General features: G+C 42.0%; 1 protein-coding gene across 5 annotated transcripts in view; it reads left to right on the top strand.

The window, feature by feature from the left end:
* Nucleotides 1–18,241, top strand: part of LRCH1 (leucine rich repeats and calponin homology domain containing 1) — a 424,219-nt gene that overhangs the window by 261,422 nt on the left and 144,556 nt on the right. For all 5 annotated transcript variants that reach the window (XR_003856942.1, XR_003856943.1, XR_003856944.1 and 2 more), the window contains exons 6-7: nt 3,999–4,129; nt 17,180–17,264. Coding sequence is in view for 2 of the 5 variants with exons in the window: in XM_029602883.1 (XP_029458743.1) it covers nt 3,999–4,129; nt 17,180–17,264 (216 nt within the window). In the remaining 3 variants the exon portion in view is untranslated. The remainder of the gene's footprint in view (nt 1–3,998; nt 4,130–17,179; nt 17,265–18,241) is intronic.

The raw sequence follows: 18,241 nt of genomic DNA, 5'->3' as shown, positions 1-18,241 counted from the left end.
AATGGGCCTAGACCAGAACCTGGATGCAGGCTCCCTCAAAAGAAATGAATTGGCTCTTATTCATTGCATTTTAAAAAAATTTTTTAAATGAATGCACAGCCCTAATATAGATGCACTGGAAAAGGTAGAGAGAAGGGTAACCAAAATGATAAAGGGGGTGGAATGGCTCCCCTATGAGGAAAGGCTGAAGAGGTTAGGGCTGTTCAGCTTGGAGAAGAGATATGATGAAGGACTACAAAATCATGAGAGGACAAGAATGAGTAAATGTGAATCAGTTGTTTACTCTTTCTGATAATAGAAGGACTAGGGAGCACTCCATTAAGTTAGCAAGTAGTACATTTAAAACAAATTGGAGAAAATGTTTTTTCACTCAATGCACAATGCACAATTAAGCTCTAGAATTCTTTGCCAGAGGATTTGGTTAAGGCAGTCAGCTTAGCTGGGTTTAAAAGAGGATTGGACAAGTTCCTGGAGAAGTCCATAAACTGCTATTAGTCCAACTGACTTAGGGGTAGATTTTAAAAGGTGTGCACGTGTGTCCATGTGTTCGCGCATCCCGGCGCGCACACATGGATGCATTGATTTTATAACATGCACACACCTGTGTGCGCATGTTATAAAATCCCATGGCTGCTCGCACATGCGCGCGTGATTTTATAATCCACGCAGGCATTTGCAGGCGGCATGCACGGGGGGAGGCGGGGCAATTTTATAAGATTACGCGCAGCGACGCAATCGAGCCTCCCCAAGTTCCCTACCAGTCCGCTCTAATTAAGGAGCGGACTGAGAGGGAACTTCCCTACCCCTTTACCCATACTCCCTCCCTCTTCCCCTGTCCTCCCCACCCCCTAAACCATTTCTCCTACCTTCCCTTTTTTTTGTTTCTTTGCTTACTGCTCTGTTGGAGCAGAAGCAACTAGTGCACGCTGGCCAACTGCCGGTGCGTTCTTCCCCGGCACAGCAGCAAATGGCCGCTGTCCCGGCCGCCTCCAGCCCCACCCCCTTTTCAGGCCCTGGCATTTATTTGGGTACCTGAGTTTACATGTGTGGCCGGGCCCGTTTGAAAATTTGCCCACCGCACGTAAGGCCCAGCCACGCATGTAAACCCCAGGATTTACGCACGCAGGGGTTTAAAAATCTACCCTTCAGGGAATAGCCACTAGTCATTACCAGCATTAGTAGCATGGGATCTATTTAATGTTTGGGTACTTGCTAGGTGCTTCTATCTTAGATTGGCCACTGTTGGAAACAGGATGCTGGGCTTGATGGACCCTTGGTCTGACCTAGTATGGTGACTTCTTATTTCTTGTGTGTGTATAGCTCTTTCATGTGGAGCCTAGAATGGTGTGCTTTTAGAGTATATAAACCATTGCTACCATCTTAGAGTGTGGAATTCTTAATTGGCCCTTCCAGGGATAGCAGGTCCATACCTGTTCCCTGGTTTTGTGTATTTTTTAAGGAGGAAGACCTCCAGTGTCTCTGGATTGAGACCTGAGTTCAGAAAAGAGACAGAATGTTTTCACCTTTTTTGAAGGACTGTGTCTGGAACAGTGCAGATCATGCCTGGAAACATGTTATTGTTTAATGTTTCCTGAGATAGGAAATATTCCACCGTCCTTATCTCTTATTTTGATTTTCCCTTTTTGAAGCATTTATTTGTTGGCATAGCTGAGTCCTCACCAGGAGGTTCAGTGTATGTAAACCAAAGGAATGGTGTGTCTCAGCCAGAGAACCTGAGTGAACTATAAGGAGTTATGATCTTCGTTCATTCCATGACAAAGGAGAGAAGGAGTTGCCTGGACCTAATTGTAGGCTCAATATCAACTCAAGGAGATTCAAGAGAAAAGTAGTAACAAAAGTGCTCATCAAGTACTGTGAGTAAGGAGAAGAAAGAAGAATATCAGGAGAGGTAGGAATGAGTGGGATTTTTCTGTATGGATTTTGGCCAGCAAGAACACAAAGAACTGTCCCCTATCAGTTGAGATGGAGCTTACAGATTGCCTTGATTGATTGAATGGAAGAGAATAAATTATTCATTGGCATTTGATGTGATCTATTAATATCAATTGGATTGGAGCGAAAGGTCAGAAACCTACTTAAAATTTAAATATTGTATTATCTGATTTTGAAGCCATCAAAGCCGTAAAGAACTTTCATCAATTTCACCATTCATCAATAAGAGTTATGTAGAAACCCATCCAATACTTCCAGCATGATTATTGCTGCTGTGATCATTAGTGCTGTTTACCAGTGACTTTAAATTGGGATTTTACTTGAAGCAATGCATAGGGCCTAGAAAATTATTCAGGGAAGATAAACCTTAAGAGACTGTGTATGAGATGTGGTTCCTGGGGCCTTTATCCGGGACTATCAGCCCAGGGGTTACACAAGTGACAAAGATTGAAGAGAATAGAGGAGAGCAGTTTCAGCAGAAGGTTGAAAGGAGTCTGCAGTATTAGTGGATAGAAGAAAGCCAAGAGACTGCTGGGAAATGACCTCTGTTCCAGGGTATTAGAACGGAAAAAAGGAGAAAAGATAGAGGCCGATAGCTGGCATCAGAAATAGGGGTGTGCGCCATTTAAACACAACATTAAAAACGCATGACAATTTATTTCAGTTTGTTGCTTCTAATCTAAACTGACACAAACAACAACATATTGTTGTGCTTTTCATTTTCAGACATGCTAAATGGTTTAGTGAAATGTCAAATGAAACAAAACAAAATAAAAAGAAGAAGCAAAAAAATAATAAATGGTGTGAGAAAAACAAAACAAAGGGAAGACATTTTCACTGCACACCTCTAGTTGGAAGCAAGATTAAGGGAGGGCATTTTCATGATGGTATAGACTAATATACCATCATAATACTATACTAATATAATATGGTTTGTTACAGTTTCCCCCTTTCGATGTAAACCGATCTGATATGGTCCTCAACCATGAAGGTCGGTATAGAAAAGTGTTAAATAAATAAATAAATACATAAATACATAAATGTCTCCAAAATTCCCCTTTTTTTCCCATTTAAATCTGTCACACTTCTATTTTTTGTTTAAATATAATTTTTCCTTTTGGATGGCTTATTTTACTCTTTCTATATATATCTCTTAAGTTCTGTTTATGTCTCTATTTTTTATATTCCCTTGGTTGTTTATGAACTAATAGGGTCATTTATCAAAACGCGATGTGGGCTTATTGCGTGCGTTAGAGTGTTAACGCATGCCATAACGCCCTACCACACACAATAATTACCGCATCTCAGTGGTACTATTTAAAACAGGGGAAGGGGAGGAGTGTGGGAGGAGTTATGGCCCGGCAGCGCTGTGGGCAATAATGTTTTCCACATTAACGCCGGCAGTACCGCGGGAAGTAACACCACCTTTTCCTGTGGCGCTATGGGGGCAAAAGTGGGTGGCCCGGCCGCGACCACAGTGGGTGAAATCATACCGCCGTGATGCGGCTGGCTGCACACTATCACCCTCCTGCCCCTTTTTTTTCGCGGGCAATCATTCTGCAGTATCCATCAAGTCATGATAAATCCCCCTATAAGGTAGGAAAGAGCTATAATGATTGTATATTTGCTCATATTAAATTTTGTTCTGCCTCCTCTCATTGTTTTGCACTGTTCTAGAAATATATTGACTTAGAGTACTGTAGTTCTTATACTGACTATAAAGCATTTTATGATACTTTTATATGGAAGAGACTACATTAAGAAATTATATTAATTACAACATTTGCCTGTGAGGCTATATTAGTACAACATAAACCAAGTATTTGGGCACTCAATCCAATGTAATGTATAGCAGCATTTAATTTTATTGGTAATGAAAGTCTAGTGTAAAAAGCAATCCAGCAAGCAGAGCAAATATATTTTTACAGCAAATAAAGTTTGTGTTTTACAGTCTACAGAGTAACATTTGTTAACTTTGGAAAATGGATATTGCCTTGAATGCTTATTAAATAAGAAGAACTAAGCTTGTTCCTTTGTGTTCATAGATTTGTACGAAGGGTAAAGTGCACATATTCAAATACCTGAGCATACAGGCCTGCCAGATTGACAAGACAGCTGACTCACTCTATCTGCATGCCATAGAAAGACCACATTTGCAGCAACATGCAGAAGAAAGGTGAGTCTGAGAGATGGATAGCTTCTGTTCTTTGTCATTAAATTAGAGTTCGAGCAATGTGATTGGCTGCCTTGTGTTTCTTCAGACAGACTGTCAATGCAGGCTTAGACTAGTTCTATGTATGAATAAAAGCAATGATTTATTTATTTTGAACAGACAATCCCGGGAACTAAAAACCCTTATAAAAATGTGGCATGCAAGCTTCCTAAATCCTTCTAGCACCAAGTGGAGGGAGGAAGATTTGACAAAATGGCAAGGTTACAAGAGGCTTCGTGTCCAGCCAGACCTGATTTTGCTATATGGCACTGATGGAATTGTAATTAGGGATGTGCAATTGTTTTTCCCGAATTAGGCAATTTCAACAAAATTGCCTAATTCGGAATGGTTCAGGAGAACCGAAAAACAATTGAATTTTTTCCGAAATTTCGGAAAAAATTCATTTTTGCGTTAGCGCGCACTATCGGGAGTTAGTGCGCACTAACTCCCGTTAGTGTGCACTAAAGCGAAAATCAGGGCCCCTGAAAGAAAAACCCTGAACCGCAGGGAAAACGAAATTCCCATGGGGGGGGGGGGCCCGAAACGAAACCCGACACGAAATCTGATCCTGAAGCACATCTCTAATTGTAATTACTTAGATATGAATCCCAATCCTGGCCCTTCAAGACAACTCCCTCCCCATCTGCGCAAATCAGCTCGCTACCCCACAAACCTTATCCCTCTCCCTCTCCTGCCTCGCTCTTCTCTCTCCTTCACATGTTCCCTATGGAATATGTGCTCTGTTTCCTACAAGTATGAATTGCAAGGAATTGCAGGTCTTTACGGGACTGGGCATCCAAATGGCAGATGGAATTTAATGTGGACAAGTGCAAAGTGATGCATATAAGGAAAAGTAATCCAAATTGTTGATAGGAGTCACCACCTAGGAAAAAGGATCTAGGCGTCGTCATGGATAATACATTGAAAATCTTGGCTTTGTGTGCAGCAGTGGTCACTGAATCTGTAAAGACAAGCATATGCGTGCAGCTAGCCTGAGCTCCCAGATGGGCAACTGACCTACTGTGGGCAATGCCAGAGAGTGCACAGGATAACAGGGGGAGGGAGGAAGGAAGGTCACTGCTGCAGGCTGAAGAAGGACTGGCAGTCAGTGCAAGATGTTTATGTGATACAGCTGCAGTGCCTGCTGGGTGTGTATATGTGTGCATACATGAACAGTATCACAACAGCAAAAAAGGGCATGTGTGTGTCAGAGAGCATGTGTGTGTGTGTGTGTCAGTACAGGAGTGTGTATATGTTTATGTGTGTATGTGTCTGAGAAATTATATTTTGTGTCCTAATGAGGGAGTGTGTGTATATTTGTGTGTGTATGTATGTGTATGGTCCGTGACTGACAGAGAGAGAGCACGAATGTGTGTGTGTGAGTGAATGCGAGATATCCACTGATAATTTATACTAACCATAGGGCAACCAAAACACAAAGGTTCTCAACTGTGCTGGCACCCCCATATAGCAATGTGGTTCTAGCTATTCTTTACCCAATCTGGAGACTTTTCACAGTGAATCTAGAGACTTCATGTAGAAGTTGGCAACACTGCCTAGTGCACAGCTGCACAAAGTTCCTCCAATGGCCATGCATGCGACACCTCGGGCCGTGCATAATCCGGACCTGGACCCAGAAAGGAGGAGTGAGAACCCATACTGCAGTTCCTGCTGCAATTTTCATAAAGCTGGCACATCCTGTAAACTGATCGCATTGTCAGTCTACAGGAAGTGCCACCTGCCAGGTTTGAACATGCTTGCCGGGTGGCATAGACTGATAGCATTGATCTAGCCCTCCTCCCCCTTGGCTACCATATGCTGCTGCCCCCCTCATCCAAGATCAGCATATGATGGCCAAAGTATTGGGGTTGCTGAACCTCTTGTCATTCTTCTGAGTGTTTGTGTGTGTATGTGTGGGGAAGCTGTTACGTTGGGGCTGCTGCATTCCTGCCATTGTTCTTGTGGGAGGGGGGTGTGATGTTATTGTTAAGACTCAGACAACAGAAGCAGAAAAAAAGCATTTTATTTTCAGTTTAGTGATTGGAATATGATAGCTTTGAGAACGGGTATTTTCTCGGTCTTTGTTTATTTCTCACTACAAGAGGAAACGTTTTTTTTTTTCTAGTTCTCCAATTTTGCACTGCATGCAGAGTCCAGCTTCTTGTGGATTCCTTTTTCTGTCTGTAGAGTTCTGTTTCTAATTTGTGGTACTCCTGTCTGTATTTGCTGAGTTCTGCATCAGTAACAAAGATGAGGGATTCTCCTAGCATGAAGGTTTTCTGTAGGAATCCAAAACAGTTCCGCTTGCTTTGTTTTCCCAATAGGAGGTATACTGGTGTTCTAGGATGCAATGCTAATATTTCCACTGCTTTTTAGAGGTCCGATTATTGCTGTTTCAGTCCTGGGAATTAGTGCTGTTATAGTCCATCGGAGTGCGGGGAGGAGAGAGAAAGTTTGCCCTCCTTCTCCCCCAACCAATCTGACCTCCCTACTACCCCTTCTCCTGAAATTAAGTAATCAAACACTGCGTATGCTTTCCTCCCAAATCCCATTTCCTCCTTCCCATTCTAATCCCTTTCTCCAGGCACTTCCCAGGGTTCCCAACATACCCAGTTCCAGCAGGGAGATTATTAGGCTAGTCCTGGACTCTTGACAGCCTCATCCTGATGCTTTTAGGTATCTGCCACACTGGTTTCAGTGGATAGAATTAGGGACTACTGATCCTTCAGTACACTAGGATGTAAGTTTTAAACCAGGGTTTGTCAAAAAAAAAAAAATCTCACTCCTGAAACTGGGTAACTTGGTAGCTCTGTCTCCCAGATGCTGCAGGGGTTGAGGAAAACTGGGCTGCAGCTCTAGATCAGGTTTCTTCCATCGGGGGCAGCAAAACTGTAAGGGCCAAGGGGATTCATGCACACAGTGTCTCAAACAACAGAGAGGTCCATGTTCAGACACAGTATGGATAGTAAAGTTAACCGGATAAACTTACCCGGCTAACTTTGGAGGTAAATTCAGTAGAGCAGACTGCAAATCAAAATTGAAAAACAGTGCATGGAGAAAATTAAACATCTAAATGCAGAACATAACCTGGGGGAGGGGGGCATGTGGGCAGTAGGGTAAAACCAGGACTGGATCAGCCTGACCTGAAACTCTGCAGTCCGTTGGCAATCCTATTCACAGCTCTCAGATACTGGAGAATTCTCCTGTCACATTTGGAAAGTTTGGCACTATCCGGTTGACGTCTTCAGTCTTCTGGTGTCCCGCCCCCTACGACCTGGGAGCAAACACTTTCCAGAGCACTGCAGACTATAGCCCCCCCCCCCCCCCCCAAGAAAGAGAGCAGCTTCCCCAGTGGAAGGGAAAGGCAATGCTCTCCTCTCCTCTTCTGGAATTAAGGAGGGCCACAGCCCTTGCTTCCTCTCCCTCATTCCCTTCATCAATGAACTCTTTAATAGATGCAATCACTAACCCACTAGAGTTACAACCTCAAAACCCTTGGTAAGACTGACTAGGCCTCACTATATTCTTAGAAAGTGGAAACTTCCTAGCCCGGGAGGTTCCAGAGAGATACGTCAGATTATTGAGTGACAGGGTCCGTCCACCGCAGGATGGATCCCTGGTCCACATCTCTGAAGGCAAGGCCTCAAGTCACTGGGAGCAGTCGTGGACTGAAGGAACAAGGGAGAGGTAGCAAGGGCTGAGGCTCTCCCAGCTCCAGGAAGGGAAGGGGCTTTGCCCTTCCTTTTCATTGGGAGAGGTGTTCTTGCAGTACTCGCTAAGGCGTTTGTTCCTAGGTCTCAAGGGCTGGAGATACCAGCCAGGTATTGCCGTACTTTCAAAATAGAAGAGGAGGATTCTCGTGCGCTTGAGTGGTTTGAAGGGATAAATGTCCCCATTGGGAGCATGAGGAGGATCCGGTTTTCCCACTAATTGATTCAAGAGGTTTAAGACTCTGTATTTTCATGCTGTAGGCTATTTGAAACTATACAAATTGTCTTTTTCTACTTTTGTACTGCGGACACGTTTTACTTTGATTTTCAGTAAAGTTTTGAAACTATACCCAGTTGTGTACATTTCTGGTTTTTTGAGGGATTTTTGAGAGACTGTGTGGGTGATCCCATTGAACCTTACAGCTTTTCTGTCCCCCATAGAAGAATGTAAGAACATAAGAACATGCCATACTAGGTCAGACTGAGGGTCCATCAAGCCCAGCAACCTGCTTCCATCAGTGGCCAATCCAGGATACAAGTACCGAGCAAATACCCAATTAGTAAATTAATCCCATGCTACTAATGCCGGTAATTAGCAGTGGCTATTCCCTAAATCAATTTGATTACTAACAGTTTATGGACTTCTCCTCCAGGAACTTGTCCAAACCTTTTTTAAACTCATCTATGGTAACTGCCTTAACCATATCCTCTGGCAGTGAATTCCAGAGCTTAATTGTGTGTTAAATGAAAAAGAATTTTCTCCGATTTGTTTCAAATGTGCTACTTGCTAACTTCATGGAGTGCCTCCTAGTCCTTGTATTATCTGAAAGAGTAAGTAATTGATTCACATTTACCTGTTCTCGTTCTGTCATGATCTTAAAGACCTCTATCATATCTCTCCTCAGCCATCTTTTATCCAAGCTGAACAGCCCTAACCTCTTTAGCCTTTCCTGAAAGGGGAGCCATTCCATCCCCCTTATTATTTTGATCGCCCTTCTCTGAACCTTTTCCAATGGAACTATACCTTTTTTGAGATGCGGCGACCAGAATTGCACACAGTACTCAAGGTGCGGTCTCACCATGGGGCGATACAGGGGTACTTTGACATTCTCTGTTTTATTCACCTTTCCTAGTAATTCTTAATATTCTATGTGCTTTTTGACTGCCGCAGCACACTGCGCCGATGATTTCAGTGTATCGTCCACTATGACAATCCTTATCTGAGTTGGAGCCAGGTTTTCCTCAAGCCCTGCAGCATCTGAAGATGACCCCCTTGCCTATTTCTGAGAATGCCTTTATCCACTTTTTCATCATCTCACACTTAGACTGCTGTAACCTGCTTTTCACAAGTCTCCTACTGAACCATCTATCCCCAGTCCAGCCTAGTCAAAATTCAGTTGCATGACTTATCTTCCTCTTACGTTACGACCATGCAACCCCTCTTCTCAAGTCATTACATTGGCTACCCCTCTACTTCCATATACAGATCAAGCTCCTCTCCCCCACACACCCCTTTCTTCATTTTCTCCATTTATCAGGTAAACTGCTCTTGTCTGTGCCCCTTTCCTCAGTCATAACATCATACTTTCTATCTTGCTACAGACTTCCAGAGTTGGTGCCTCATTCGCCTCCGTGGCCTTATTCAGGTCCCACCTAAAAACCTACCTTTCCGAGGTTCCTTTAAAATCTTAAGCCCCGGCCGTCGCTGTTCATAGCCTTATTGGTTTAACTGCACTTAGTATAATTAGGGACCTTTGTTTTCAGCTTTTATTTTATTTTGCCTGGGAATTTCAGTGTTAGAACAAAAAAGAAATTAGTGGAAAAATGACTTTTCTACTGATTTTTCTCATGTGTGTTATATCAAAGTCATTTTTCCACCCACTATTTTTGTTAGGCAAAATGAAATAAAAACTGAAACTAAGGTCCCTAACTATAATAAATGTGGTAAATTTTTGTGAAGCCTCTTATTTTTCTTGTCTGCATGTTAGCTAAATTATAAGCTCCACAGAGTAGGGACTGTTTGTCATGTGTATCTGTACAAGAGCATAACTGGGAGGAGCTTTAAATCCAGTTAACTTAAGTTGGATAAGTAGCAATATTTATACTTATCTGTTTAAGTTAACTAGATAAGTTAGACTTGCTATTGAGCAGGTCTAAAGTTAGCTGGATAAACTTATCCGGCTAACTCAAATGTTATCTGGATATATTCAGTGGCACATCCATGCTGCTGAATATCCCAAATAAGTCAGACAAGTTTTTATCTGGCTAAGAGCTAGGGTTGCCAACTGGCTCCAGATTTTCAGGACAGGTTGATTCGGTCCTGGTTTTACTTCCCTGCATGTAGGTACTTATAGTCTTGATTTTCTTAGTAAATGTAATAGGAAAATCAGACTAAGTCCCAGCATGCAATAGGGTAAAACCAGGACTGGATCAACCTGTCCTGAAAATCTGGAGCCAGTTGGCAACCCTACTAAGTTTCCTAGCCAGCTACATTCTGAATATCTACTTCCATATGTCTAGTAGTACTGCAGAAATACTAAGCAGGAGTAGTATTAGGAATAGCAAATGCAGTGAAAACAAAGCAGGACTGGCTCAACCATCCCTGCTAGCCTAAAACCATCTGATAACCCCACACAAGGATATAGACAATCTGATTTTCATAGTACTGAATTCCTGCTGAATGTTTTGCATTGGGTGCCGTTGGCATCTTTAGTCATTCATCCTTTTTGTCAAAACTAGACACCGGAGACAAAATAAGTATTGTGTTTCCTGCCAAGGAATCCTGAATGATGCCGCTGACGTTGTGGTATTGACTTCTCATGTTGTGTTTAGAACAACATGTTTTGAGGGGGGGGGGGGTTTGCATTAAATGTCAATTAAAATCCAGTGGTAATGTACTCTTTGTTCAAGATTATTAACCATTGCACTCCCAATAGATTCAAGCTTTGGATGCAACTGCAAAGAAAGTGCACAATCAATTTTCAGTAAAAAAAAGAAAGCAATAATAATGTTTTTCCTCAATAACTTCTTTTAAAAAAAGACCTTAGAAACAAGCGCATACCAAGCCCTGAATCAGAGACCCATCTCATGGCTAGTGTTTAGCATCTGCTGTCAATTGCTCCTATTTTTTTGTGTGCAAGTCACATTGCTTTAATTGCATAGGTCCTGGAAGGGATAGGTCAGGGTGAGCTGATGCTTCACCAGTAATCTGATTAGACGTTACTTCACAGAGAGCCCTGCAGACCTTTGATCTGGGCATTTCACATTCAAGTACATTTCCATAAATTTTGCCATACCAAAGCTCTTTTGCTTTTGACTCTTCTGAATTATACCACACCGATGTTGCACTGCAACAGAATAATCTTTATTAAACAGCAGGGTCAGGAATGGCTGTTGTCAGCACTGTACATTTCAACAATACTTGATTTGCTCATAGGAGTGTTCACACAGGATGCATTTAGGATGAGGACACCAGGCCAAAGCCTGCAGACTGATAGTTCCCACTTTTTCTGAGTCCAAGCAGCCTTTATCCGTTTGTTTGCCACAGCTTGGATTTTCTGACTGAGAAATTACACTAGTGATGCTCGCACTGATGAAAGTTCAGAACAGACTCCAAAAGAATACAATTAATATTGGTATTGTCCGCAGTTTGTGTAATATGTACACAGCATCTCTTGGCATCAATTATTTATCTTTTCATTAATCATGGAGCAGGCAAGATGGGTAATGTGTGATAGAGGCAACCTGTATTTTCCTCCAAATAATCACAAATGCAGCAGATCAGGAAAGAGACACCAATCAAGCGGCAATATTTTTTTTTACTTTTATTACCTCCTATTGTTAAGATTTTTGTTTTAAATAGATGATGAGATGAAATTTGAGATATAAATTCAAGATTTGCTCCAGATTTATCGATAAAAATATTCCAGTATTTTCAATTTGAAAATACTGAGCGAAAATAGAATAAAACTTTGATAAATACTCCCCGGAGAGATTTTTACAGATTTGTATACATTGCTTACCTTTCACTCTTTGGAACCTGTGCAGAATGCTGGTACGGGTTCTTCTTTAGCCCACTTTCTGAACCAGGGGTGCTTGTCTGTGTGCCTGAAATTTCAGGACATGTCAGAGAACTCATGAGGACTTTGATAAGGATGGGTTTTTGTTTTTTTTTCAGATCCATGGACCATGGATAGGCACATGTGCTTGTCGCAGAAAGTAGGTTCCTTTAGTTCTGGATGGAACTCCTTCTTTTTATTGGAGCTAGCCTATATTGCCAATTTATTCTTTAAGTAGTGGTACATATGTAATCAATGTACAAAATACCTTATTACAAAAGAGAAAGGGAAATTGTGATTTTTCACCAGCCTTTTCCAAGCAGGGCACAAGGCAGCCTACATTTTTTTAAAAAATCAGGTACAATTATTCCCTATCCCAAAGAGCTTACAATCTATGTGGGTACCTGAGACAACAGGAGGCAAAGTGATTTGACCTTACATACCAGGGATGTGCATTTATTTTTTTTTATTTTCGTTTTTAGTGCGCACTCATTTTTATAATGCGCACTAAAAAGAAAACAAACTGAAAAATACAAACAAACCAAATAATAAAAATAGAGGGGTAGATCTTAAAAACATACGCGCATGCGTACTTTTGTTCGCGCCCCAGGTGCGGACAAAAGAACGCTGGATTTTATAAGATACGCACGTAGCCGCGCGTATCTTATAAAATCCGGGGTCGGCGCGCGCAACGGGGTGCACATTTGTGCAACCTGCGCGCGCCGAGCCCAGCGCGCGCTGCCTGTTCCCTCCGAGGCCATTCCGATTTCGGAGCGGCCTCGGAGGGAATGTTCCTTCGCCCTCCCCCCACATTTCCCTTCCTTCCCCTACCTAACCCACCCCCCCAGCCCTATCTAAACCCCCCCCTTACCTTTATTGGCAGATTTACGCCTGCTGAAAGCAGATGTAAATCTGCGCGCGCCAGCGGACTGCTGGTGCGCCATCACCCGACCCGGGGACTGGTCCGGAGGCCTCGACCACGCCCCTGGGCCAGTGCCACGCCCCCGGGCCCGCCCCCGAAACGCTGCGTCATTCCGCAACGCCCCCCCGACACGCCCCTTTTACGAAGCCCCGGGACTTACGCGCGTCCCGGGGCTCTGCGCGCGCTGGCGCCTATGCAAAATAGGCGCGCCAGTGCGCGAGTGCACTGCGCGCGTAAATCCAGCTGGATTTACGCGCGCAGGGCATTTAAAATCCACCCCAAAATGAAACAAACAAAAAAAAAAAGAATATTTTCTGGTTGCACATCCCTGTTACTTACTAATACAGTTCTTTCTCACAGCTACATGCCCCCAGCCATTATACATTTTCTAAGTATCTACAGTTTTGTGCAAAATGACTACTGATGTTCAGTGGAAAATTTGGTGTTGACCTTATTTGAGAAATTAGAAAGGGTGTGCCATGTTAGTTTGCCAAAATTTAAAAAGAACCCCCTTCCCACTTTAAAAAAAATCTTGGGTAGAGAGATGATAAGCTGACAGAGGTATAATGATTCAAACATTCTAATTTTGCTTATTAATGGGTAGTTGTTGATAGATAATGGATCACTTGACAGCCTTAGACTTCCTAATTGCCCCTGTCTACGGTGATACCTCAGATCCTACTCATTCTCTGTCCATCCCTTGGATATGCTACTGCTTTCTACAACTGTCCCAATACCTCTGCTATTCCAGGCATCCAATACATTCTCAGTAAGAAATTATTTTCTCATTTCTTTGAGCTTTGCATCTTCCATCTTCATACCAGGCATCATTGCCCTTGACCATTCAGAACTTTACTTGAATGCTTCTATCATTTCCACTCTGTTTTTGTTTTAACTTAATTTACTTAAAATGTGAATCAGTGAATACAAATATGAAAGAGCACCAATCAAGGCTCATGCCTTTGTCAGAAATATGAAAAAGCAATGCATGTTGGTGAAGGAGAGTAGAGGTGAAGTACTGAGGTGCACCAAACAAGTCAGGAATCGAACATTTCAGGCTTGTTAAACAGCGCAAAAAGGCAACAGCAAGAAACAGATGAATACTAAGGTCCATATAGAGGGGTATAAACAGCAGAAAAATGTCTCTTTGCCAATCATTGGTGAGACCTTATCTGGAGTATTGTGTCCAATTCTGGAGACTTCATCTCCAAAAAGATATAAATAGTTTAGAGCCAATCCCTAAGAAGGCTGACACATTGGTACAGAGTCTGCACCAGAAGCTTTACGAGGCGAGATGTAAGGACAGTATATATACACTAGGGGATATGAGCAGCATTCAGATACCTCAAAGGTATAAATAATATACGAGAGACAAACATTTTCCCATGGAAAGGAAATTCTAGAGCGAGCAGTCTTGGTGTGAGCCTGAAAGAGGATAGGCTTAGAAGTAACAAGCAAATAATTTTTTCACAGAAAGGGTAATGTATCCATGGAATAACCTCCTAGTGGAAGTGGTAGAGGCCAAAACAGTACCAGAATTCAAGAAAGCTTGGAATAAGCACAGAGGATCTTTGATTACTGGAAAGGGAAAGTAATGTGGGAGATTGAATAGGGTTTGCAGTATTGTACCAGGAAAAGAAAATAGGAAGGTTAGATGAAAGAGATCTAGGCATCATAGTGGATAATACATCAAAATCATCAGCTCAGTGTGCTGTGGCAATCAAAAAAGCAAACAGAATGTTGGGAATTATTAAAGAGGGAATGGAAAATAAAACAGAGGATGTCATAATGCCTCTGTATCGCTCCATGGTGAGACCATGCCTTGAATACTGTGTGCAGTTCTGCTCACCACATCTCAGAAAGGATCTAGCTGCACTGGAGAAAGTGCAGAGAAGGGTGACTAAAATGATAAGGGGCATTGTACGGCTGCCCTTTGAGGAAAGGCTAAATAAGTTAGGGCTGTTCAGTTTGGAGAAGAGACGACTGAGGGAGGATATGATAGAAGTCTACAAAATCATGAAAGACTTGAACAAGTTAATGTAAATCAGTTATTTACGCTCTCAGATAATAAAAGGACCAGGGGGCACTCCATGAAGTTAGCAAGTAGCTCATTTAAAATAAATCGAAGAACATTTTTTTTCACTCAGCTCTGGAATTCATTGCCAGAGGATGTGGTTACAGTAGTTAGTGTAACTGTGTTTAAAAAAGGTTTGGATACGTTTCTAGAGAAAAAATCCATAAACTACTATTACGGTAATTAATAAGCAATAGTAGCTTGTGATTTATCTGGAGACCGTATCTACAAAGAGACAAGGACAGGTTGGAAGCTGTACAGAGAAGGGCGACCAGGAAGGTGGAGGGTCTTCATCGGTTGACGTACGAGGAGAGATTGAAGAATCTAAATATGTACACCCTGGAGGAAAGGAGGAGCAGGGGTGATATGATTCAGACTTTCAGATACTTGAAAAACTTTAACGATCCAAAGACAACGACAAACCTTTTCCGACAGAAAAAAATCAGCAGAACCAGAGGTCACGAGCTGAGGCTCCAAGGAGGAAGACTAAGAACCAATGTCAGGAAGTATTTCTTCACGGAGAGAGTGGTGGATGCCTGGAATGCCCTTCCGGAGGAAGTGGTGAAGTCCAAAACTGTGAAGCACTTCAAAGGGGCGTGGGATAAACATTGTGGATCCATCAGGTCCAGAGGACACGTATAAAATAGCAGGTAGCAAAACACTGCACGGAGCGGCAGTAGCCACAGAGGCATTCACGGAGCGGGATGCCAGTGGCCAGTGGTAGGTGTTCCACCTTCATGGAGCAGAAGGATGGAGGGCTGTCATCTTCCAATTAAATTTAAAAAAACCCAAAAAAACAGGGATGGGATCCATCAGGTCTAGAGGACGCATATAAAGAACAGGTAGTAAAACACTGCACGGAGCGGCAGTAGCCACAGAGGCATTCACGGAGCGGGATGCCAGTGGCCAGTGGTAGGTGTCCACCTTCACGGAGCGGAAGGATGAAGGGCAGCCATCTCCCAATTAAAAAAAAAGAAAAAAACAGGGATGGGTTCATGGGCTATAGGTATTACCAATTATTAGGCTTTTCAATATTTGATGATAGTTAATGTGACTTTCAAGGCATACTTCACTTTCAATGCATATCCAGCATAGCTCCCTGCTTCAACGACAGGGGAGAAGAAAAACTAATACTTCACACATATCCAGCATTGCCCTCTGCTTCATGGCAGAGAGCTATGCTGCCGCTTACCCAACTAATCAAACTTAATATTTCACTTGGAAGCAGCTCCATCACTGCTCTCTACATTAATAGTGGGGGTGAAAGGGAATTAGAACATAAGGTTACTAAGAGCCAAGAGAAACAGATAAGTATGAGAAAAAATAAGTGTGAAGCTTGCTGGGCAGACTGGATGGACCGACTGGTCTTCTTCTGCCGTCATTTCTATGTTTCTATGTTAATGTTTAGGTACTTGCCAGGTACCTGTGACTTGGATTGGCCACTGTTGGAAACAGGATACTGGGCTTGATGGATCCTTGGTCTGACCCAGTATGGCATTTCTTATGTTCTTATGTTCTTATGGACCTCGCTGTTTTTAGCTGACATCAGCATGTGTCATTATTATTTTTTATTTATTTATTTAGGTTTTTTATATACCGGCATTCAAGACAGCAGTCACATCATGCTGGTTCACATAAAAACAGGAGTGCATAATAAACTTCAAACTAGAACTATGGTGCGGAAAAAAGCAGTTATTAAAGTATCAAACATATGCATTCTCTTAATTGTTTTAATAGTGATTCATATAATAGTTTTAGCCTAGTTGTATTTATTTTATGTGATTGTCTTTATTATTTTAGTTGGCCATTGATTGTAATTTGATGTTTTAAATTATGTACACCGCTTTAAGCATTCTAATGAAAAGAAATTTATACATGGGAATAGTCTGCATTTTTGAAAAACAAAAAAGTTTGCTTTTTATTCTAGACAAATGATGAAGTACATTATCATTGATTCAGATAGAATTCTATAATTCAAGGGCCATAGCATATGTGGAAGACTGAATTTAAAGCCTACTCTCATCTGAAAAAATCTAAGAATTTATCTGAACCCATTCACAGCTGACTTCTTTGTTCATGTTTTATTATGTTTTTTCACCCTTATTATTCAAACTATTAATTTATTTTTGTACTATCAATAGTCAACTTTATTCACCTTACTTGTGTGATTGTTACATGTTGCCAATAGTTGATATTTGAGTTATTACATTATTGACATGAATTTCCGTGTTGGTTCTTGATCAAATCTAGTATTGAAGACATTTATCCAGCTAAGAAAGATTCAGATTCAGGTGTTGGAAGTGATAATGGTGATAAGCGTTTGTCTGCTATAGAGGTAAGCTAGATTTCTTTTCATTTTTGTACTGTTTTATACTTGAGATAATCACTGGGTATTTGTAGGTTATGCAAATATGACAGTTATTACCGCCAACTATGAGTGGTAGATTATGAGTGGTAGAGAAAAAAGATGAGCAAAATATCATAATCAATGTATTTTTCTCCAATCGTTATTTTCTTGCATTAATAATCTGAAAGGCTAATGACCAGTTGCTTACAACTTCAGGCAGTATATCTCCTGTTAGTTAATACGGTACTTTCTACAATTCAAGGTGAATTTTAAAAGTCCGACGCGCGCATCAATTAGGGGATGTGCAAAGGAAGTTGGGCTCGCACACATGACCGTATTTTAAAAAGTGCCTAGATACACATGCAAAATCCATTGCGCACACATCTGAAAAGTTCCTAAATGGGGTAGGATTTGGGTGGGGTCTAGGCAGTGCATCAATTTTCAGGGCCTGGCCAATACTTGTAAATACTTACCCACCCTGGCGTGTGCTGACGTCCCCTACCATGTGCCCTTACTTCTGCTATGGATGACATGTAAGTTATAAAATAAAAGGATTGACCCAGTTTGGAGGGTTTTAAAGGGTCTGGGGTAATTGGGGTGAAGGTAGGCTATCAAACCAGGGGGAATTGGAGAACCTAGCTGTTAACTGGGTGAACTGGTGGATGAACTGGTAAGCTGGCAATGGCATGGGTGCGTGCTCTTTTTAAAATCCCCTGACTTATGTGGTAGAAGCAGGATTTGCATGCCCACTTAAAATTTGGCGCACATGTGTGTGCGGCCAGGCTATTTTATAACATGCGCGCATATTATAAATTGGCACATACCTGAGTGCGGGCCAACGCACATGCGCCAATGTGCACCTGCATGCCAGCTTGCAAGTGACTGTCCCTGAATTCAACATTCAGAACTGTCCGCGGTACAGAATTTGCTTGTGTAAGTGGGCGTGTGGAGATTTATGTAAGTGG

Source organism: Rhinatrema bivittatum, chromosome 5, assembly GCF_901001135.1.
Source record: "Rhinatrema bivittatum chromosome 5, aRhiBiv1.1, whole genome shotgun sequence".
Taxonomy (NCBI): Eukaryota; Metazoa; Chordata; class Amphibia; order Gymnophiona; family Rhinatrematidae; genus Rhinatrema; species Rhinatrema bivittatum.
This window is presented reverse-complemented; position numbering and strand designations above follow the sequence as displayed.